A 25,447-nucleotide genomic window follows, 5' to 3' on the forward strand; every position below is an offset into this window, starting at 1 on the left:
ATAAATAAATCTTAAAAAAAAAGAATTAGATAAAAGTATTGCTCTAATAAAAGTCAGACAACAGAGTAGAAGTAGCTGCAAGACTAACTTGATGTTGAGCTGCTTAACTGGTGTCTTATGGTTTTTCATAATCCTAGGGATCCAGGGCCCTGTGCCATGACATTGAAGCTGCAGGTGTGGGTTCAGTGGTCGCTAGTGTGGGAAGATGGGGAGATGGGCAGAACTATTGCATGTATGTATGCCCGGCAAGAACCTGCTAACCTGAGCAAGTGGCTTTTTAAATCCATCCTTAGTTAAATGGAAAAATATTCCATCAGACTGTAATATTTTATAGTTTGATAATTGCTTTAACATTGTTGTAGTTACGATAGTAGTAGTAGAGCCCACTGCACTTTTGTGGGTAGCATTCATTGTGAATCTTCATGGAGTTTTAAAAAGAAATTTCTGTTCAGCTTTTGATATGACAAGAACATTTATATCTTCTTGGCTTCAGATTTTCTTGGAAACATTGTTTCTCAGTCTAAAATTGTAGCTTGCAGAAGTCGTGCCACTGTGGAATATATTTACCTTGCTTTGTCCTTACTTATTATATCAGTGATATCTGTTATTTCTAAAGAGCCAACTATGATTCTGCAAAGGTGTGCTTTCTGTCCACATTGTTATCTACAATGTTGTGATGGTAAAATGCCTCCTAAAAAGTCAGTATTATCAGGATGGAAATTCCATTGGAACAGCATGTGTGTGTGTGTCCTAGAACTACCATAAAAAAGTGCCACAAAACAAGTGGCTGGAAACAACAGAAATTTATTCTTTTTTTTTTTTTTTTGTTATACCATTTATCTTCTTTATAGAATTTAATTTTTGTTGTGAAGAAATTTATTCTTTTATAGTTCTTGAGGCCAGAAGCCCAAAATCAGGGTGTCAGCAAGGTTGTTTTTTTCTGGGGGATCTGAGGGAAACCTGCTTTATGTCTCTCCTAGCTTCTGGTGGCATTGGTCCTTGGAGTTCCCTGGCTTGTGGCAGTATCAGTTTTTATCTCTGCTTCCATCATTGCATAGTTTTTTCCCCGTGTGTGTCTGTGTCCACATCCTCTCAGTTTTATAAAAGACACTAGTCATTGGGTTTAGGACCTGCCCTAATCCAGTATGACTTCATCTTAACTTGATTACAAATTAAGGCCCTATTTTCAAACAAGGTCACATTCTGAAGTAATGACATGAATTTTTTGGTGGGGGGGGGGGGGGAACGACACTTCAACCCAGTACAGTATTGTAAAATTGAACTCTAGATCTTAAGAATGATTCGTTTGAAAAAGCTAGTTTCACAAAAATAGTTTTTTTGTTTTGTTTTTTACAGAAGCAGATTTCTGAGGTTGATGAACATCTCTTTTCATGGACTGCCACTTAAAACAATGATCACATTTCTAGAATGGCAGGTTCTGACCCAAGTATTTTTCAAAGTGATTTTCAAGTACTGTTACCTATGCTTAATAAATTTCATTTTCATGGCTCACTGTTAGACTTTCCATAGAAAGAAAACAGATGGGATTGTGATGATCTTGAAATCCTCCTTACTAGCCAAAATCTGAAGGTGGGAACTCCTTCAAATCAGACTTCCTTGCAGTGACAATGTATTGAGTTACCTACAGCTTTTGGATTGGTTTTTACAGCTGTATTTTATATGTTATAACCATAAAAGCCAAAATTCTTTAGCTGGAATACCTGAAATAGTAGCTCAGAATGAACTCTTGGGACTAACTCATACCCTGTGTTCTTTAACTATTTATGTATTTTTTTCCTTCAATTTTTACAATGAAGAGCTTTGCCTTTTATATGTTGTGTGTGCCCTACGAGGCCCCCTCTTGTTTCTCACTGGTCACAGTGACCCCATTAGGAATGAACCATTGGAAGTATCATCCACAATAACAAATCCATTTTCTAAACTAGACTTTTGGTTGATTGTTTAATTTTACAAACTCAACTCATTTTTAGTAATGAACTTTGTAGGATTGTTTGCATTTCTCCAGACTGAGGAACTAGAATTTCTTGACTTAATTCCCCCAAACTCCAATCTTACGTCTACTTATTTCTCAAGGATTTCTTGAGAAATAAGTAGACGTAAGATTGGAATTTGGGGGAATTAAGTTTTCATATTACTTATATTCTGATATTCATTTTGGAAAGTTTCCTGAGGTCCAGTATTGGGTAAGAGTGAATTTGACCTCAAACATTGTTTTCAAGAAAATGTCAAAAGCAAGGGCTTTAAATTTTTCAAGCTCAGTGCTGTGCATATAGACAGATTTTAGTTCATGAAGTGTGTGAGAGTTGGTGTTTCTTAAAAACACAAACAAAAACTTTTTGCCCAGAAGGACAACCATATAGTAGAGAGCCAAAGATTTAAGGTTATCTCCAGAAATTGAGAGCACTGAATCTTTTTTAAAAGATCACAATCTCCACTGATTCCACTTTTTAAAAGCCCTCATTTATCATGAGCTGTCAAGTTTTGGAGAGTTTCCTGGATATCAGTTTTAAAAATTTCACTGATACCAGGGGACTCAATAACAGAAACTAAATGTCTGAGAGGCACATTCAAGTAATCAATCCATTAGTCTCCGTCAGCTTTCTCTTAGGAGAGGGAAAAAAAATCCACCTTTTGTTTTTTTCCTCAATCATTTCCAAAAGCTCCATGTTGAATACAAACGATGATTGAGGGAATATATTCAGAACATTCATCAAATTTTGTAGAAAAGAGGGTAAAGACACCAAGGCCATCTGTTTTTGGATTATGCAAGATACTTGAGGGATCGCCTCTCTGGTTGATTGTTTTACTTACCATTTTATAAGGCTATATATTTATTTACTTAAAAATCAGTTTCATATTTGTTTCTCCAGATGATTCATGTTGGGAACAATTTGAGCTAAATCTAGATAATGATTGAGTTTGGACTTCAAAAAAATACGCCTCACCTAAACTTTTTATATGTATTTTTGAGTTTGTAACTCTGCTTCTTGCGTGGTCGTTATAGTTTGTAAATTTGATCTATTTATAATGAAAGGTTTCTTTTCAAGCTACCAGTAAATGTTATACTCCTGCCAATGTCAAGCAAGTAACTGCCCTCTTCTCCCCAATCTCTCCTCTTCAAATATGGGAGTCCAGCACACTGTTCCTTGCAACAGGTTATGTTGATCAATGAAATACTCTTCTTCAAGCATTGGTACTTTAGTGAAAAAGAGGTTTGAGTTGTCCTATGCTTTGTCCAGCAACTGAAAGAATACTTCTAGTCTTTGGCTCACCCTGCTGAATTTTGACCTGAAGCACCTGTTCAAAATTTTTATACTTACTGCTCTGCTCTTAGATGTAATAATAATAATATACATTATTTAAAATGTAACTGCTATATTCCAGTTGTTTAAGCACAGGATATATTTTTCATGTTTGCTAAAATTTAACTTAATTAGCAGTGTAGTATTTTTCTTTTCTTTCTTCTTTTTTTTTTTTTTTTTTAAGATTTCATTTATGTATTTGACAGAGAGATAGATGATAGGCCAGGGGAGCAGCAGGCAGAGGGAGAGGGAGAAGCAGTCACCCTATGTAGTAAGAATCCCAGTGCAGGGCTTGATCCCAGGATTCTGGATCATGACCTGAGCTGAAGGCACACGTTTAACTGTCTGAGCCACCCAGGTGCGCCTATTTTTCTTTATAAAACAAAGTTTGAAGCCAAACATTCTCATAAATACGCTCTCCAAATGATGATTTTCTTTTGTCTGTTTTGTTTTTTTGTGTTTTTTAATTACTTCAGAGCCAGCTATCAAATTCCATTAAGCACAGGACATTTAGCAACATGATGGGGTGCTGTTACCATTACCAGTTTATGTTGTTATTGTTTGTTGTTTTTTTCCCTTCACTTTAAGTTTTGATTTTAAGACTAAGGCTCAGATTGATAGTGTCTTTTACTGATCTACTGTAGATTCATTATTTCCTGACTTTTATATAGAAGTTCAGAATTTATAGTTTTATTTTGAAGATATGTTCATTCTGAAAAGATTCTGGCACTAGGCCAGAGAGAGTTAAGTTTCTACATCTGTACCAATTTGATAGCCATACAAGACTTTTTAATCTCACTACTTTACAGTTTGTGCAATGAAAGGCACTTCATTGACTTAGTGGTAATATGTTTGTTGATACTTCTTAATCTTTAAAAGTCTAGTTACTTAAATAAAATGTGTTCCTTGTATATTTAGGTGAAGCAGATTACCACTGAAAAACCCAATTTGTTTATCTACTTTTCTGTGCATCCTAGAAGGACAATCATATAATCAAGTCTGTTTACATGTGCTAAAATTTGTAGCCCTTCTTTATAGCTTATTCCTCATAGTCAGTGATATTTATAAAATTCCTGCATAAAATATATGTGATAGGCCTGGGTTTTTTCCATATATTTCATCGGAAGAGTAATTTTGACCATGGGGCAATCAGTGAATGACATGATGGTACAAATACATGTCATTATTATAATATCACAGCAATATCTGATACTTGAACATGGTAGCTTTAGAAAAATCACTCAACTTCTTTAAGTGTAGTTTCCTCTCATCTGTAAAGTGTGATCCTTGAATCACACAGTCTGAAATATTCCACGAGAACTCTCAATAGAATCAGTAGGCATTAGAACAAAAAGACCCTAGTGCTTGCGGGATAATTAAATCTTCTTCCTTTGGGGCACTTAGAAAGTGTTATATGTATTACTTGGTGCTACTCAATGCCTGTTATTTGGGTTTTTTTTCTTTTTTTCTTCACTTTTCTCTATGCCTAGTTACAGTTTTCCAAGCCTGTTGATTTCCATGTCGGTTGTACATAAAATCTTGGCTAGCAATTGAAAGTAGTTCACGCTTTTTAGAATTTAAAGCTTTCCCCCCGCTTCTTTTTAAGGATTTTGTTTGTTTATTTATTTATTTGTCAGAGAAAGAATACAAGCAGGGAGAGCAGCAGGCAGAGGGAGAAGCAGGCTCCCTGCTGAGCAAGAACTGTCCCCCTTCCCCAGTGTGGGACTTGATCCCAAGACCCGGGGATCATGACCTGAGCCCAAGACAGATGCTTAACGAACTGAACCACGCAGGTGTCCCTGTGCTTTTAGAATTTAAAAATGAATAAAACTTCACTGGTCAATCTGAAGTTGTGACTTGTTAGAGTTTGTGCAGGATCCAGATTATTTTCTAAAGCTTCAAATACCTTCACAGTTTTACAGTAAATTTCATTAAGGAAAACTAACTTAATAAACCAGTATTTGTTGTTGTTGCTGCTGTTGTTTTAAGCAGATAGGCTGCTTTGAAGTCTTGGCATATCTTTGATTTTTCCTTTAAATATGGAACAATAGGCCTGGGACTTGAAAGTACAACCATCTTTTTGCTTATGTTCTAGAAGAAGCTGTTAAAACTGCCAAGAATTAAGTTTGGAAAGACTTTCTTTAATAACTTTTCTTAAGATTGTTGTTACCATTCCCAGCCTAGAACTAATGTAAACCAGATTGATTTGGGAGGAGTTGTGATATAGAAAAATAATTCAATTCACGTACCACTTATAGAGTCCCCTGCCTGTGGGGACTACAGACATAACCAGAAAGATCTGGAAAATTGAACTAGAAATAGATAAGACTCAAGAAAAAATGAAAAACAAATGGACGTTGAGTAATACAGATGACACTAACTGCCCAAATGGAAGAAAATGTAATTATCCCCCAAATCACTAAGATTCTAGGATTGTTATAATTGCTATAGCCTGCCATAAATTTTTTTTTTTTAATTTCAAGGAAGCATTTTCAGTTCCCTTCCATCTCTAGCATATATTCATTCCCTCCTCCCCCATCTCATATACAGACACACCTCTTTTTTCCTTTCTGTTGTCCATGTGACCATAGCTTAGGGTTTCTAGAATAGTGTTTTTCAAACTGTGGGTCACAACCCATTAGTAGACCAAGAATCTGTTTGACCAGTACTTTTGTTTTAATGAAAAAGATGAAAATAGAAAGTATCAGAATGTACTACATAGTAAGGGAAAGTACCATGAACTTATTTCAGTTATATATCTCATGAATTTGTATGTCATTATACTTATAAAATGTATTTCTTACTGTGGATTGCCATTTTTTTTTAAAGATTTTATTTATTGTCATAGAAAAGAGAGCACAAGCAGGGAGGGCAGGCAGAGGGAGAAGCAGGCTCCCCACCGAGCAAGGAGCCTGATGCTGTACTCGATCCCAGGACCGTGGGATCAGGACCTGAGCTGAAGGCAGATGCTTAACTGACTCAGCCACCCAGGCATCCCTCGATTGCCATTTTTAAAGAGTTTGAAAGTCATCGTTCTAGAGTATTTCATCTGTTTGTGCCTTGAACCCAAATTTCTTTTAACATAGATGTTGGGTGGTTCATAAATATTTGGATAAGATTTTTTAAACTAGAATTTTTGCTTATGCCTAATAACCTTGTTTCTAATCTGCATGGCCAGAGGGAAACCCATAGTGTTGACAGTAAGTTTTATAACTTTACTTTGTAAAAAATCGGTTTTCTTGCATTATTGTCAGTTCAAAGAATCCCCTTAGAAGATAAATATTTTCCCCCCAATGGAATTCATAGTGGTTTGCAATGGTGTATATTGCTTTGAAGTACTAGAAAGCATGACTATATATGTAGCATTAAAAATAGGATTTGTCGATTGAAATCACAATGAGATGTCACTTTGTACCTGTCAGAATGACTAAAATCAAATACGCAAGAAATAACAAGTGTTCGCAGGGATGTGGAGAAAAAGGAACCCTCATGCACTGTTGGTGGGAATGCAAACTGGCGGGTACAGCCACTGTGGAAAACAGTATGGAAGTTCCTCAAAAAAATTAAGAATAGAAACATATGATCTGGGGCGTCTGGGTGGCTCAGTGGGTTAAAGCCTCTGCCTTCAACTCAGGTCATAATCCCAGGGTCCTGGGATTGAGCCTCACGTCGGGTTGTCTGCTCAGCCTGGAGCCTGCTTCCTCCTCTCTCTGCCTGCCTCTCTGCCTACTTGTGATCTCTGTCTGTCAAATAAATTTAAAAAAAAGAAAAGAAAAGAAACCTATGATCCAGTAATTCCACTATTAGGTATTTACTCAAACTACAAAACAAATAACAAAAAATAACAAGCTGTATGTACCCCTATGTTTATTCCAGCATTATTTACAATAGGCAAAATATGAAAACAATCCAAATGTCCATCAATAGATGAATGGATAAAGAAGATGTATGTGTATGTGCATGTACACTTATGTGCTCACACCCCCCCCCACACACACTATGGAATATTACTCAGTCATAAAAAATGAAATCTTTTCATTTGCAGCAGCATGGATGGACCTAAAGGGTATGAAGCAGAGTTAAATAAGTCAGTCAGGAAAAGACGAATACCATACATTTTCACTCGTATGTGGAATTTAAGAAGCAAAGAGACACCCCCCCCCCCCCAGATTCTTAAATATAGAGAACAAACTAGTGGTAGCCAGAGAGGAGGGGAGGGGGGTTGAAATAGATAAAAGGGATTAAGAGTACATTCATCTTGATGAGCACTGAGAAATGTATAGAATTGTTGAATCATATTGTGTACCTGAAACTAACACTGTATGTTAATTATACTTGAATTTAAAAAAGACGGTCAGTTAATTTTAAAGAGAAGGAACCTTGGAACTGAATTGTTTTTATATCCTCTAGAAGCAGAAATATGTATGCTTAGTTTAGTTGTTCAGGATTAAGAAAAACTCTATTCCCTTAAAATAAAGAATCTACCACTTTATTCCCTTAAAATATAACCCTCCTTGGGAAGCAGTATAGTGAAAATGCATAACTCCCTTCCAAACCATGGCAATTCTGGTACTTTTTGTTTGCTTGTTTGTTTGGAAAGGTTTTACCAGTCTCCAAATAAATAATCTCCAAATAATCAGTGCTACTGAGTAGCTGGAATTGGCATTTGAAAAGAAAGTACTAGCTTACCTCTGGATCTAGGTTGTGATTAAGACCACTGGCTTTAGAGAGCTACAGACTAGATTTAAATCCTGGGTCCACCACTTGCTGGCTCTTTGGCCAGAGACAAGTTACTTCTCAGTGATTTTATTTCCTCATTTGTAAAGCGAGGTAACACCCACCTCAGGGGGTTAAGAGAAGTAGATAAACTAATGTATGTAAAGTTCAGTGGCTAGCATAGTCGTCTTTGTTAAAGATTAATTGACCGTGTAATTGCTTTCTCTTCCTTTCTCTTGATCTAAGTGTGTTTTTGTGCTATTGCCATACTGTTTTTATTACTGCAGTTTTGTAGTATAACTTGAAGTCTGAAATTGTGATACCTCCACTTTTGTCATTCTTTTTCAACATTATTTTGGCTATTCGGGGTCTTTTGTGGTTCCAAATAAATTTTAAGATTGTTCTAGTTCTGTGAGAAGTGTTGTTGGTATTTTGATAGAGATTGCATTAAATCTAGGTAGTATGGGCCTTTCAACAGTATTCTTCCAGTCCATGAGCATGGAATGTCTTTCCACGTCTTTGTGTTGTCGTCAGTTTCTTTCATCAGTGTTTTATAGTTTTCGGAGGTCTTTCCCCTCTTCTGTTAAGTTTATGCCTAGGCATATTGTTTTTTGGTGCAGTTGTAAATGGGATTGTTTTCATAATTTTCTGCTGTTTTATTATTAGTGTTTAGAAATGCAACAGATTTCTGTATACTGATTTTGTCTCCTGTGACCTTACTGAATTCATTTATCAGTTCTGATACTTTTTGGTGGGGTCTTTAGGGTGTTCTTTATATGGTATCACGTCATCTAATGCAAGAATTTTTATTATCTTATAGTTAGTTTGCTTGGTCTAAATTGTACCAAAGTAGCTGTAGAGATGAATTCTATCAAAGACTTTTATTAGAGACAAATACAGTAATCTCACTGGTTGTTACTGTGTTTTAAAAATGAGACCAGAGGGGCACCTGGGTGGCTCAGTGGGTTAATGCCGCTGCCTTCAGCTCAGGTCATGATCCCAGGGTTCTGGGATCGAGCCCCGCATCAGGCTCTCTGCTCAGCAGGGAGCCTGCTTCCCCCCCTCTCTCTGCCTGCCTCTCTGCCTACTTGTGATCTCTGTCTGTCAAATAAATAAATAAAATATTTTTAAAAAAATGAGACCAGATATCTCTGGTTTTTATCAGAGATTCAGATCCCTAAGAAGAAAGTGGCCTTTATCACCTTCCTTCTGAATCTGTCTAGAAAAGTGTGATTATCGTGATAATTAAGTGAATCAACTATTCACGTGGTTTCTGAATAGCTTTTTACTGTTTGTTTCTTACTTGAGTTTGAAGCACTGTCTGCTGAACTTAGGCATAATCTGACAACCTTAATAATTCTTCTGTTTCCCCTAGGAAGTTGAATTATTGGGGAAACTTTTATTTATTTATTTTTAAAGATTTTATTTATTTATATGACAGAGAGAGGGAACACAAACAGGGGGAGTGAGAAAGGGAGAAGCACGCTTCCTGCTGAGCAGGGAGCCCAATGTGGGGCTCGATTGCGGGACGGTGGTATCATGACCTGACCCGAAGGCAGATGCTTAACGACTGAGCCACCCAGGTGCCCCAGGAAAAATCTTAAACTTTAAAAGCTGTGTTTCTCTCATATGTTAGTAAATTGCATTCACTATAAAGTGTAGCGGTCATTAAATATGGCCCAAGTTTGGTCTACCATAAAAAAGCATGAGTAAGAGGAAAGAGAAGCTCTAGTGACAGTACTAACTAATTGTGGAAACTCTGCCATTTCAAATGTGATATTTTACTTTTGGAGATTTTGATTATTGCTTCTTTAGAAGGAGTTACTTCAGTTAGTAAGCAGTTGATGACATTATTATAATTGAGTTGAAGAGTTTTCATTACCTCTGAAAATATCAATTTCCAGTTTATCATTTTAATCTAAGAGATTTTTACCTTAATAAAAAATTGTTCTAATATTTTTTGAGAAGCTACTCTCTAAAGAAAGTTGCCACTGATACACTTTTGGGGGAAGAGGGCGGAATTCTGCTTGACCCCCGTAAAATCAAATTTAGTAATGAACTTATCATGAATGTCCTCCTTTGTGTTTATTAATGCAGGTAACAAGGGGAGTTGCCGCCGTGAAGCATGAGTTCAGATGCCAGCCAAGGCGTGGTCACTACTCCTCCTCCTCCCAGCATGCCTCACAAAGAGAGGTATTTTGACCGCATCAATGAAAATGACCCAGAATACATTAGGGAGAGAAACATGTCTCCTGATCTGCGACAAGACTTCAATATGATGGAGCAGAGGAAACGAGTTACTCAGATCTTGCAAAGTCCTGTGAGTTGAAATAATTAGAAGGCTATAATTTTTCTTCTTTCTGGAAACCTTGATACGGTGAGGTAGGAACTATCTTAACGTATGCTCACATTAGAAAGAGGGGGTGAAGGAAGAGTGACTGCTGGTTGCTCCCAGTCTTTCAGGGGTAAAATGAACACCTAACTTATGTATTTAATTTGGAAAGCTTTAATAACAAACTAATATTGTCTTGGTGGTGTAAATTTTCTTTGTGTGATTTCTGACTGTAATACTTCATTAAAGGAGGACAAAAGATCCAGCTGAGCTAGGATACCCAACTCAGATATCTGTGTAAAAAAGAAAGGCATGACTGAATTGTTATGAACCAAGAAATGAGTTGGGCACATCCCATGCACATACTTTCTTCTTTTTTTGTGTAACTTGAAAAGAAAGGTATGATTGAATTGTTGCAAACCAAGAAATGAGTTTGGTACCTCCCATGCACATATTTTCTTCTTTCTTTGTGTGCAATATTTTCTTGTGTACCTTTCTTTGTGTACACTCAGAGCAGCATAGGAAGACTTAGGGTTCTTGATGTGGTCTGTGATTTGACAGCCTAATGTTATATTCACCTAATGCAGGCACATACATGCATACATACCAAGCTAACTAAATTAAAAGTGGATTACAAACTTAAGCTAAAAATTCTATCTACACAGTAATATCCAGACTTTGTAAATCATATTTAAGTGATTTGTTACTTTTCTTATAAACCCTTAGTGGAATTGCAAAAGTCGTATATCAGTGATGGAAAATGAGAGAATAGCTTGATTTAAGATGCAAATGAATTGATAACTTTATGCATAATGAAGAACATAGACCCATTAAGGTGGAGTTCAGCAAACATAGACACATGATGCCCCTGTTGGGGTTATATTAGGTTTTCAGCTTCAGTAATAAAATAAGCACCAAGGCATAGAACTGCCTAAGGCGGCCCTGGTAAATCATTTTTTGTTGTGCCCTTGTGAATTTAATCATAGAGGTTGAGCCCAAAGCTGAAGGGGAATTCCACTCTGAGTAATTCAGCTATACTGGTGACCTAGTTAAAACCAAGTACAAGTTAAAAAAGCAATGTAAGCTTTGAGGAATTTAAGTATAACTTAACTTTAAACCTATCCTTTAAATAAACCCATGGGGAAATCCTTTTCCAATGGAAAGGAGATTACCCAGAGGATTCATCATGATGGAGTAAATATTCAGTGCCTTCTTTTATGCAGACCTAAACTTTCTGTTTTTATAAATACTTGAAGGGCACATTAATTATTTGGGTCAAAATAGATAGTTGTTTTTTTTTTTTAAAGAAACACACCCCACTTTTAAGAACTAACTTATTAACCAAATGATTACAGTAACATATACTATAAAGTTACTGAGAGAATGAGATGAAGTTCAGATTTTGTTCAATGTTGTTAAATATTGAGATTTCTCTTAGAAGTGTTCCAAAAAGGACCATTCAGTTTTAACTATAAAATTCAAAAGAAAAAAGTACTAAGCAGCATTTCTATGCCAGGGCTTTCGTTTTAATTTCCCCATTAAATAAAGACAGCATAACTTTGAGTAGATGTTCTAATTTTTTTTTTTAAAGATTTTATTTATTTATTTGACAGAGAGAGATCACAAGTAGAGAGAGAGGCAGGCGGAGAGAGAGGAGGGAGCAGGCTCCCTGCTGAGCAGAGAGCCCCATGCGGGACTCGATCCCAGGACCCTGAGATCATGACTTGAGCCGAAGGCAGCGGCTTAACCCACTGAGCCACCCAGGCGCCCCTCTAATTTTTTTTATACCTATGTATTTCCATTTGTAAATTGGCTAGAAGTATCAATTTCACTTTTGCCTTAGGGAACTTAATGAAATTATGAGAAAAGCCAACCATACCGATTGTCATTTCCATATTCACATAGCAAGAATGGTAATTTTCAGCCCAGATAGGAACAAAGAAGATTTAAAAAATTGTGGATTGATCGTTGTTTCCCTAGATCTTTGCTAGTGAACTTAAAATCTCATTTGTGAAAGACTTAGGAAAGTGTATAAATTTTGTCTTCTGTGTTTTGAGACAATGGTTTTCAAATTGCTTTCAATACAACAAATGTTTCACCAAAGGAAATAACCCATGGTGACCTATGTTAGTATCTATTGCTAAATAACAAATTACCACGAAACTTAACAGCTTAAAACAATGGGCATTTTTTATCTCATCATTTCTGTGGGTCAGGAATTCATGAGCAGCTTAGCTGAGTGGCTCAAGGTCTAGCATAAAGTTGGGAGTCAAGATATCATCCAGGGCTGCTGTCATCTGAAGGCTTGACTGGCCTTGGAGGTTTCCACTCTTAAGATGGGTCACTCACATGGGTATTGGCAAAAGACCACAGTTCCTGGCCATGCGTACCTTTACCTGAGGCAGTCTGAGTTTCTCCTCCAGAGCATGTATCTGAGAGAGAACCAGTAGAAGTCTGCAGTGCATTTTGTGATTTAATCTCAGACATTAAACACCATCACTTCCACCATATTTATAGTTAGAAGTGAGTCACTAAGTTCAGGTCATACATAAGGAGAGAGGAATTAAGATCCACCTTTTGACAGGAGGATTGTCCACTCTGATCACGATTTATTTTAAAAGCACTGCAGTCTGCCACAGTTTGTTTACCTTCCTTCCACATGCAAAATACATTCACTCTCTCCTAACACCCCGGCGGAAGTGTCATCTCATTACACTATTTTCCCAAATCCAGAATCTTACTTTCTAAATCTGGTCTGGCTGCAGATGATACTTCCCAGGTGTGATTCCTTAGGTACAGCTCCTTTGGTACAATTGCTCCCAATCTATACACCTGAGAACTAAAGAGACAAGTTACCTGCCCCCACACACAGCCAGTGGTAGGGAAAGCAAAGGTAACTGCTATCCATATTCCTGTTAAAAAGCAGGGGGAAAACCAGGGGTACGAAGGAATAACTGGTCCATAGCAATTGTGAAATCCATCTGGGCAAATGTTTGGAGGTTCCCTTGATGAAGACCCAGTCCTTCTACTTTCTAGGGGGTGACTTTCTAGCTCATGGTTCTGCCTTCTAGGCTTTCCATTCTATCCTCTGAATCATCTTTCCTTTTCTTTGAATGGTAACCTGTGTTTATTTTTTTTCTCAGCCTTCTTCCTTCTTATAGAGGTTTAAGGTTCAAAGACATCTTTTCTTTTGGAACTATCTTTTCCCTTTATGGCCGAGCTTGCAGTGTTTCTGGAAATAAAATTATTTTAAACGTATGGGTCTTCTATGAATATTGGGGTTCACTCTGTTAGACAAAACCCATAACCTATAAAGATCAAAATCAACTCAGTAAACTGTAGAATACTCTTGAAAGAAATTGAGGAAGACACAAAGAAATAGAAAAACATTCCACGCTCATGGATTGGAAGAACAAGTATCGTTAAAATGTCTGTGCTACCTAGAGCAATCTACACATTCAGTGCAATCCCTATCAAAATACCATCAACTTTTTTCACAGAACTGGAACAAATAATCCTAAAATTTGTATGGAATGAGAAAAGACCCCAAATAGCCAAAAGAATGTTGAAAAAGAAAATGAAAGCTGGTAGCATCACAATTCCAGACTTCAAGCTCTATTACGAAGCTGTAATCATCAAGACAGTATGGTACTGGCACAAAAACAGACGCAAAGATCAAAGGAACAGAATAGAGAGCCTAGAAATAGACCCTCAGCTCTGTGGTCAACTAATCTTGGACAAAGCAGGAAAGAATGTCCAATGGAAAAAAGTCTCTTCAACAAATTGGATTGGGAAAATCGGACAGCCACATGCAGAAGAATGAAACTGGACCATTTCCTTGCACCATACACAAAAATAGACTCAAAGTGGGTGAAAGACCTTAATGTGAGACAAGAATCCATCAAAATCCTTGAGGAGAACAAAGGCAGCAACCTCTTTGACCTCGGCTGCAGCAGCTTCTTGCTGGACACGTCTCTAGAGGCAAGGGAAACAAGGGCAAAAATGAGCTATTGGGACTTCATCAAGATCAAAAGCTTTTGCACAGCAAAGGAAACAGTCAAACAAAACCAAAAGACAACCGACAGAATGGGAGAAGATACTTGCAAATGACAAAGCAGATAAAGGGCTAGTATCTAAAGTCTGTAAAGAGCTTATCAAACTCAACACCCAAAGAACAAATAATCCAATCAAGAAATGGGCAGAAGACAAGAACAGACGTTTCTGCAAAGAAGACATCCAGATGGCCAACAGACACATGAAAAACTCCACATCACTCAGCATCAGGGAAATACAAATCAAAACCACAGGAGATACTACTTCACACCAGTCAGAATGGCTAAGATTAACAGTCAGGAAATGACAGATGGTGGTGAGGATGCATAGGAAGGGAACCCTCCTACACCATTGGTGGGAATGCAAGCTGGTGCAGCCACTTTGGAAACAGCATGGAGGTTCCTCAAAAAGTGAAAATAGAGCTACCCTGTTGACCCAGCAATTGCACTGGGTATGTACCCAAAGATACAATGTAGTGATCCAAACAGGCATCTGCACCCCAATGTTTATAGCAGCAATGTCCACAAAGCCAAAATATTGAAAGAGCCCAGATGACCATCAACAGGTGAAGGATAAAGGAGATGTGGTATATATCTACAATGGAATATTACACAGCCATCAAAAAATTCTTGCTATTTGCAATGATGTGGATGGAACTAGAGGATATTTATTATGTTAAGCGAAATAAGTCAGAGAAAGACAATTATGATCTCACTGATACGTGGATTAAGAAACAAGCAAAGGATCACAGGGGAAGAGAAAGAAAAAAAAAAAAAAAACCAGAGAGGGAGATAAACCGTAAGAGACTCTTAATCTTAAGAAACAAAACTGAGGGTTGCTGGAGTGGAGGGGGCATTGAGAGGGATTGGGGTAGCTGGATAATGGACATTGGGGAGGGTATATGTCATACTGAGCACTGGGTCTTATGTAAGATTTTGAATCACAGACCTGTACCCCTGGAACAAATATATGTTAATTTTAAAAATCAAAATCAAAGATATTACTAATTCTTGTTTGTAAGAAACAGGTTGTAAGCTTTCTATTTAAAATGTTGAGTTTAAGAAAGGGAAATAGAGAAACTAATAAAAGCAAAGTATAATACTTTCTTTTATTAAGCCACCTATTAAGGCCTTTATAGGCACCTGTTATGTATAAAAATCCTATTTACTCCCCAAAACAACTACGTCAAAAAGTATTAACATCTCTAGTTTACAGGTGACTAAACTGAAACTTAGAGTCTTAGAAAACTTGCTGAAGTTTTTACTAGTTAGATGGTGGGCTCTGAGTGTAAACTCAAAACTCATGCTCTTAAACCAATAGGCCGTATGATTTAAAGCATTCAGTAACAATGAAAAACTCCACCCATATATTATACTGCTTATTCCTCTTCAAATTCTGTTGCTCAGGTTAATTCAACCCAACACGAGAGTTTTCAATAATAAGACATTTTGGTGTCTGTAAATTTGGATGACACAATACCTTATTGCCTTCAGCTAAGAAAATAAAAGAATGTCTCCTCCTGACTCCCAAGTATTACTTCTTTCTAGGAATTCTACCATCTTTTGTCAAAACCTAAACTAGGTTTAGCTAGAGATCTTGTTAATGTGCTAAGAAGAATCTACAGGTTTTCTTGGACCACTGTACTCCTCATATATATGTCTGTGGAAACCCTAGATTACCATTAACCCTCTTATCTCAGAATGAAGTGTCCAGGGCAAACTGTTGGAACTAAATGATGCTTCACCAATGTTAAAGAAGCATGTAAGTTGAAAAACTAACAGGACATTGTGCATAGTAGATATTTTGTAAAATTCTACATACATACATGATGGATGGCTAGATGAATAGCTGGGGGGACTCTGAGTCATTAAACACTTGAATGTTGTCCACCAAGCTCCTGCTGAATTTAACAACCTAATATGGAATACATTTGGTGGGCTTCAGAAAAAGAATCATTGTTCTTAAACCTTACTACTGTGGGAAGCAGTTCAGACTGGTTGATGGAAGCGTGCACTGTTTACTCTGAAAGTTAGAACAACAGAGTATATAATTGATGATAGCTCAGGAACATGACACATTAACATTTAATAGGCCAGTGTGTAATGCTACAAATTTACTTCAGACAGGGGAAACTTCAAAGCCATATACATTTTAGAATATCACTATAAGTAAGGCCTAAAATGTTAACAAGGCACCATGGGGCACCTGGGTGGCTCAGTTGGTTAAGCATCCGAACTTTGGATTTCAGCTCAGGTCATGATCTCAGGGTTGTGAGATTGAGCCCTGCATCAGACTCTGCGCTAGGTGTGGAGCCTGCTTAAGATTCTGTCTCCCTTTCCCTCTGTCCCTCTTCCCCTCACTTTCTAATAATTAAAAAAAAAAAAAAAAAAGTTAACAGGGCACCTTAATTAGATTAGTTGATCAAAAGCACCATAACTTATCTGGTCGCTTTGGAAGTTTAAGATACAAGAGTTCTTTATTAATTTTGTTTGCGTTTTTATTATATACCAGTTTCAAGACAAGATATTATTCTAACCTTTAGCTTTATACTAATTAAGACTTAGGCAGAGGACAAAGACCATCCAAAAGAAAATTTTGGTTTATTTGCTTTTTCTCCTTTCAACAGGACCAGTGATAATCTATTTCCAAATGAATACATTTCTTAATGGAGAAAGTCTAAGTAAGTTTGTCATGCTCCTAATCCCGCTTTGGGAGAGATTTAATAACATAATTGCAGGGTGCCTTGGGAGCAGCAAGTCTGTAATCTTTTTTCTTTTTGCTCTAATTTTTCTTTTTGTAATTATTATTACAACATCCCAATGTAAATATTTAAAATCTATCTCTGATATTTATCAGTATTCTGTACTTGATGTCTGTAAGTTAAACATTACTTACAAATCAACCTATGATTTTCTCTCTCTCTCTCTCTCTCTCTCTCTCTCTTTTTAGCCTTAACTGAAATAATTGCATCAGGTCAGTTTCTTTTATCAAATTGGTCCTCTTTTCTGTGATTTTTTTTCTCTTTTCTGTGATTTAAAATACTTCTCATCCAATACCACTTTCTACTAAAAGCTCTGATCCAAGATACAGAAGCTAAGATCTGATACTTTAAGAAAATTCTACCTTTGGTTTATAGTATACATGAATATGTTTGTACTTAAAGTATACTCTTACCTACATAAACTATACTCCTCTTACTCTATCTGACATCCAGATCTTTCATGTTTTTATAATCATGTTTATTTTTATCCATACCTTAGGAATTCAAAGTTTATAGGATCACTTGCTCAGTATTGACAGATGATGTATAAAATAAAAGGATATGAGATTCAGATAAGGCTTTTAAGGTATCGTCTTTTAACTTAAACACTTTGTTTTTCATCTAGTGATTTTTTTTTTTAACTATACGTTTTTGGACATGTGTTTAATGAGAGAGCTGTCCAAACTACAATACTCTTGGGACAAAACAAGTTTTCAAGTAGGATTTTGTTAGAGTTGAAGAATTAAGTGACTTTTAAAAAATTTATAACATTCAGTGAAGATTCATTTTTTATTAAAAAAAAAAAAAATGCATTCTCCCATTAGGTGATGTACAGACCTACTTACACAGGAAGAATTTCTCCTTCAATAACAGACTTTTAAGATAGTTTTCTAGAGCTTTAAATTCCAGTACTAAAAACCTTTGAAATGGATTTTGCTATCCTTAACTCAGTCAAGATTAAGATCAGATTCTTTACTTTCTTTCCTTATATTCTAGGAAAGGAAAAAACCTCAGGACGCCTGGGTGGCTCAGTCAATTAAGCATCTTCCTTTGGCTTGGGTCATGATCCGGGGATCCTGGACTAGAGTTCTGCATCGAGCTCCCTGCTCAATGGGGAGTCTACTTCTCCCTCTCCTTCTCCGACTCACCTGCTCGTTCTCTCTCTCTCAAATAAATAAAATCTTTTTTAAAAAACCCTCTAATTTACTATTTTATTAATTGAGCATTGCACTAGATACTCAGGGAGACTCTAGAAATGTGAAAGTCCCAGTCCCAACCATCCAATATCATGGTGTAGTAGAGTAGGAAAAAGTAAATCAAAATCATATGACAGGTCACCTAAGTGTAGTAAAGGCAAATGTTAAAAGAATTTAGAGCAGGGTGGAAGAGAAGAAATTAGAGATCCGTCTAATTGGGTGATTAAAGGAGAGACTTCAAGAAGAAGGTGGCATTTAAGATGAGTGTTAGGTAAAGGTTGAGAACTGGTTAGGTAGAGGAACAGAGGAAGCCTACATTTCCCTTTGATGAAATAGAGTGAGCAGGGATAGAAAGTACAGGTTGTGATCAGAGGGTGATGAGCAAACCTTATAGGCTAAACCAGAGCATAAAGTAGTAACGGTGGATACAGCCAAAATGTTGCATGACAGATTATAGAGATCCTGGAGTACCAGACTGTCTTGACCTGTTAGAGGAGTCAGCCCATTTTCTCATCACTTTTAGTTTTAATCTGTTTATGTGAATGTTTTTATATGTACAAATATGCACATGGTGCTTGCTTTGGATCTGGGTTCACCACCACATACTAGCTATGTGACACCGGAAACTCACTTAACTTGAGCTTTAGTTTCCTTGTTGGTGAAATGAACCCCTTGTGGGGTTGTCATGACAATTAAATGAAATAACGTAAAAGCAACTCATGTAGTGACTAGCACATAGCAAGCAAGTACTTTTATGAAAATTTTATGCATAAGTTATACACAGTGCTGATTTAAAGTATCTTATGGCAACACTTGGAAGATTATATAATCATAATTCCTTAGACTATATTTCAGTTTTCTTGACGGTCTCAAACAATCTATCCTTCTGATGGCAGTCTGGCTTACTTACCTTCATGTATTCAACATGTAAAAACTCCCATGACCTCCTTTGCTGTGCTCTCTTTCAGAGAGCTAGAAGACATGATTTGTGGTATGGTTTTATATATATGTTGTTTGATCTTTTAACCTGACTCTTTTAGTGGACCTGCTAGGGAATTGTTGGTTTAATCTGATTTTAGAAGCCCAGCATGTGACCTTGCTGTCCTGTGTATAAGTTAGTTTCTCATTCTGCTTTGCTGGGAGAGGTCCTAACTATAAGAGGACAAGTACTTTGGTACTTGAGGATCATGATCATCTGCTGCTATATGAATTTTTTGCTCCATCATTACAACATAATGCTCTAATCTAGCCTAAGATTTTTACTCTGTGTTTCTGACCACAGCATGCCTGCTGCCTTATTAGTTGTGTTTGATTTCAGTGATACAACCCATCTCCTGTAAAATTAGCAAAAGATTGTGTGCCCAGCTGAGTTTTCCAGATTTCAGCCTTTGCTCCATTTACTTATTAGGTGTGCAACTTTAAGCAAATTATTGCCTCTCTCAAGACTTTGTTGTGAGATTCGAATGAATCAACTCTAAAGGATTATTATATTAACTTTGGATTTTAGTAGGAATATGATTAACTGTTACAAAGATAAGTATGTTTTTATTTTAATACAGTATTTTAAAGCTTAAAATGTTTATAGATAAATTTTTAAACCAGCTGATGAAATAATTTTTTATCATTAGCTTTTATACTGTCTTATGACTTAGGTAATTATCTGAGTAGTATTTCAAAAATATTTGAAACATTAAAAATGAGTTATAAATGTTCATGACAAAAAATGTTAAATCTTTTGTAATAGAAGAATTCTTATCTGTTGAAGCACTTCCAACTGTATAAAAAGACTGGGGAAATCTCATTTATTTTGAGAATTATTTTTCTATACTGTGTAGAAGCTATTCACTAGCCTTATAGGAGAAATTCATATTTTTCTCTTAATTGCTTTTAGAGGGTTTATGTTTCCCCCTATGACATTATGGGTTATCCCAGTTTTAGGTTGGTGCCCACCATATTGTGGGATGTATGAAAGTGGAAAAAGTGTTTTCACTAATGAAAATAACATTTGACCTGAGTTTTGTCTTGGACATCTACTTTTTTGGACAAATTTTTCAACCTTTCTTATTTAGCTTTCTCATCCCACCCATCAGAAGTGTGTCATCAGCTCATAAATAGTTGTGATGCTCTTTAACAAGAGATTGTTTTTTAATCTTAAGGCCATTGTATATCAGCAAGCAGATTATCTCAGTTCATGTTGGCTGCTAGAGAGTTTAGATAAAATTTGGCCAATCTCTAGCAAATGCCTACCGTTTTATAGCATATACTTTGTATCTTAACCTCCGTCCTGGCTCTGACTAACCTCCTTATGCTTATTTCTTCCTTAGCTTAATTTTTCTAACCTGTATTTATTTTTGTATAATTTTAATCTATGGAATCTGTGTTAAATTCTTCCTGCAACAATGTGAGGTGGGGCATGCAATAAAATGATGCCCATTTCTCAGAGCTATTGCAGTGTACGTACGTCATGAGTGATACAGATTGTAGGTAGTTTTTTTTTTTTTAACTGAATAAAAAAATAGTTTTACTGAATAAATAAATAGGGTTTTTTTACTGAATAAAAGAATATTGGTTATAGCTGCCTTTAGCTGAAGAAAGTTTAAACAGAATTTGGTTTTAAAGGAAAGATACAGTTTCAGAAGAGTAGACTGGCCCATTGCCGCGTGTCCAGAAATTTTCTATAGGTTATATAAAGATAAGTGAGTATATATGGAAGATTCTTTTCCTTTCAGCCTTACATATGGTGAAATAACGTTACTCATCTCTGTGAAGGTGTGCATCTGTCTTATATACAGCTCACAACCATTTTATGTTCACTAAGTCTTAGAAATGTATTAATGGAGTCTTCTGATCTGTGTAATGTGTCTTTGTAGAGGATATTTTATAGGATAGTTTCTCTGGTTTAAATCACATATTTAAATGAACTAGGTACAGTTAATGGAATTAGATGTTTATAGAGTTTGTATAATTGTACTGATGATTTACATTTAAGAAGTCTCAAATTTGTAAAAGAAAAACCATGTTTAACTGGTATAAACTGTTTCATGAACTCAGAATTCAAATTTTTTTAAAGAATTATTTATTTATTTGCAAGAGAGAGCACAAATGGGAGGGGCAGGGGAGAGGGAGAGAGAATCTCAAGCAGACACTGTGCTGAGCACAGAGCCGGATGTGGAGCTTGATTTCACAACCCTGAGATATGACCTGAGCTGAAACCAAGAGTTGGATGCCTGTCACTAGTACTTTTTAAATTAATCATTCAAACCTCCTCTTGCTATGTTAGTAGAAAGTACAGCATCTTCCTCTTGGAATTTCTCCTCCCCTCTAAGTTGTCCCGAGAGTGTCATTGACTCACATAGACCAGAAAGGTTAATCAGTGACTTCCATATCCAAGATGTGGTGTATGCATATGTCTGCATGTGCATATGTGGATCCGGTTGAAGTCTACACAGTCCATGGCCTCTGGACCTCCCTGGTGTTGAAAACTAGTTTTACTCTATCCAGTCGAAGATGCAGCTTCATTTTTGACCCAGATGCCTGTACAGGCCACCATGGTACATTAGGGGGATGACCTCTCTCTTCCCGTGCTAAGTTCAGTTAGGGTGTTCCATGGTGCCCCATGGTTGAGCCTCAAGATTACAGCTCTTAGGACTCAGCTCTTTCAGTTCACATAACAGTTGCCTCTCAACTACTGTTCTAAAAGCAATACAAGCATTGAGTCAGGACTGGTCTTAATATCTGCAAGCTCATAACCTCAAACCACATTTCTCCTTTCTGCTGTGGGGCCCCTGTGCCATTTTTTTTTTTTTTTTTTTTTTTTTTTTTTTTGTAAAGTCCTTTCTGAAAACCTCTGAGTTATTCATCCAACCTCTAAGCAAGGCTACATGTAAGGGGGAACTCCAGGAGCTCTTATTCCCAGCCTTACAAGGAAGGCTGCTATTGGCGACTCAAAGGAAATTCACCCATCTGATGAAGATTATTCCAAGGATCTCCAAGGGATTAGTATGTACTCCTCTTGGAGGTAGTGATTCCAAGGCAGTTTTCTGCCTTTTCCCTTTTAGGTGAAGTGGGGAAAAATGGAACTTAATTTCTAGTAGGCATTCTGCTTCACATGTAACCAAGAGCAAGGTTTAGAGAACCACAAGAGCTTTTATGTTTAAAATGAATAAAAAAGGGCTTGAGCAAGAGAACAGATAATGAATTTAATAAAATAAGTATTGGTTGGGTGTTACAGAAATTAAAGAATGAGCTATTTCAAGTCATGTGAAGGATTGAAAGAGGTTTCAGATGATGAATCATATTAGCAACTCAAGGGTTAGTAGAATAGAGAATTTCTCTTCATGTTCAGAATTTTTATTTATATAAACACTGTTTCTGACATACATACATATGCCCCCAAAAGAAAAGATATAGCAGAATTGCAGAACAGGAACATGTAGTACCCGAAGTTGGGGGGAAAAATGTCCTTTCTTTAGCACAGGGGAGTAATCAGTTCTCAACTCTTACCAGTTTGCTTTCAGTGTTTTTGGAGCTAGGGAATTGCCGTGGAAATCATAAAATGGAAGCTGTGATGGACTAGTATGTCTTAGTGAAGACTTCTGCTGTGAGGCAGTCTATAGTCAGAGCCTTGCCCCCCCATTCAAATAGGGACTCTAGTCTAACCTAGGTAATGAGACTCTTGAACAAGGAATGGCTCTTTGTTTCCATCAGTCTATACTTGATACTCTAGTTCCATGTTGTTAACAGGGTTGTTTCATCAGTATCTGTCTATTGTAGATGTTATAGTAGCTCATTTTCTTTGAGATTAAGAACTCCTAATGATTTTTCCTCCCAGTAAGAACCTTCTTGCTCCTTCTTCCAGTGTTTTATTATTTTGTGTGTGATGTTTGTTTTAAAGTTGTGTAGATGAAAGCTTATTTATGTAAAAGAGGGATTGGGGAAAAGATTGATTATAGAGAAAGTTTGTTTGGATTGTTCTGCTCCAAGTGAGATATGTGTGCTCAGTGGTTATTTTTGTGTGTTTCAGGCCTTTCGGGAAGACCTGGAATGCCTTATTCAAGAACAGATGAAGAAAGGCCACAACCCAACTGGATTGCTGGCATTACAGCAGATTGCAGATTACATCATGGCCAGTTCTTTCTCGGGCTTTACTTCACCTCCCCTTAGTACGTCAGTTTTGGAAAGTTTATTAATTTTTAAAAATTCTTATTTTAATTAGCATATAACATATTATTGGTTTCAGAGGTAGAGGTTATTGATTCATTGGTCTTATATAACACCCAGTGCTCATTACATCAAGTGCCCTCCTTAATGTCCATCATCCAGATACCCCATTCCCCTGTGCTCTCCCCTCCAGCAATCCTCAGCTTGTTTCCTAAGATTAAGAGTCTCTCATGGTTAGTCTCCCTCTTTGGTTTCATCTTACTTCATTTTTTCCTCTCTTCCACTGTGATCCTCTGCCTTGTTTCTTAAATTCCACATATCAGCGAGATTACATGGTAACTGTCTTTCTCTGATTGGCTTATTTCGCTTGGCATAACACCCTTTAGTTCTGTTCACATCTTTGCAAATAGTTTTGGAAAGTTTACAAAATTATAATTTCATCTACTTGGAACACTATACCTCTCTGTCAGGATACTCTGCTCTGGTCCAGTCCTTAAGTTTCTAACATCTAATACTTAGTGTTAAAATCTCTTACCTTTTCTTATCAACCAGGCATTTGTAAGTCTATGTAAACCATAGACTTTGTAGATTATAAAACAGTTATAAGACAAAGGCCCTGTCCTAGATAAATGTATAATTTTAGTTGAGACATTCCATGAATGCAAAAATGATTAACACAGCAAGATAACTATAGGGAAAAAAATTACAAAGCAGTTCATAAGGAAATGTTTAGTGACCTTTTGAAAGGCATCATGCTATGAACTCAGGATTGGGATTGATTATTGGCTGAGGTGGACTGAGAAAACTATGGAAAAAGAGAGGCCTGAACTAACCAGGCTTTAGAGGATGGAGTAGTTAGAATTTGGAATGAAAGAGGATTGAAGATACTTTATTCATTTAATAATAGCTCTTTGGTAAGAGCAGTTTGGTGAACTGAACACTATAAGCACTTTATATCTCAGCAAGGTCAGTACGGAATTCCTTGCAGTACCAGAACAAACACAGAGTACCAGAAGGCACTGTCAGGGACTGCTTCATGTCAGAGTCAAAGGATTGTCTTTGTGTTTTCTTTCATTTTCCTTCTCTTCCTTCATTTCGTAGGAGTGAATGAATTCAAGTACTTTCCAAATAGAGGAATGGCATAAAAAGAGACATAATGATGGAAACATGCTAAGGTTAGGCGGTATTTGTAGAACTCAAAGTGGACCAGCATGTTGGCACATACATATTGGTTAAAAGTTTTGGAAAGAGTCCCAGTGTGATGTGTAAGTGCTTGAACTAAAATAAGAGTGTGGGTACAAAAAGGAAGAGATCAATGAGAAAGACATCGCCCAGGAAGAGTAGAAAAGACTTAGCGACAGGTTTGATGTGGTTTAGTGGGGACGGAGTGGGAAAAGAACTCTGAGTTCCAAAATCACTGTTCTAGCTTGGGAGAAACATTCTATCAGAAGAAACAGAGAAATTCAAAGGTTGAGCTAGTTTGTTTTGCTCTTTCTATAATTTTGAGTATTTGTTATGTTCCAAGTACCCTCTTAGAGATAGGGAATACAGTGATAAACAAGATGGACCAAGTTTCCTATGCCTGTGGAGACAGAAAATAGACTAAATAAAATGGTCAGATAATAGGAAGTGCTGTGCAAATAATTAATAGACAGCAATTTGATAGGAGGAACTAGGTAACTACTTTAGATTGGACGATGAGGGAGAATCTCTCTGAGAAGGTGACATTTAAACTGAGATCTGAATTGTAAGAAGGAGCAAACCATACCGAGATCAAAAGAAAAATTTCCAGGTGAAAGGAATAAGACAAAATGAGAATGAATTTGGCAGTGTCTTCAAGGAACAAAAATTAAAGATTATGGCTGGAGAACATGGTTTTGCGGGGACAAGTAGAACAAAGTGAGGT

At 36.7% G+C, this 25,447-nt stretch overlaps 1 protein-coding gene across 7 annotated transcripts in view; it reads left to right on the plus strand.

Moving 5' to 3' along the window:
- The window catches only part of ADD3 (adducin 3), a 123,142-nt gene that overhangs the window by 80,810 nt on the left and 16,885 nt on the right, over window positions 1-25,447 (plus strand). For all 7 annotated transcript variants that reach the window (XM_047702182.1, XM_047702185.1, XM_047702183.1 and 4 more), the window contains 2 exons: window positions 10,137-10,359; window positions 23,405-23,543. In XM_047702182.1, coding sequence (XP_047558138.1) covers window positions 10,165-10,359; window positions 23,405-23,543 — 334 coding nt within the window. In that variant the 5' untranslated portion in view covers window positions 10,137-10,164. The remainder of the gene's footprint in view (window positions 1-10,136; window positions 10,360-23,404; window positions 23,544-25,447) is intronic.

Source organism: Lutra lutra, chromosome 14, assembly GCF_902655055.1.
Source record: "Lutra lutra chromosome 14, mLutLut1.2, whole genome shotgun sequence".
Taxonomy (NCBI): Eukaryota; Metazoa; Chordata; class Mammalia; order Carnivora; family Mustelidae; genus Lutra; species Lutra lutra.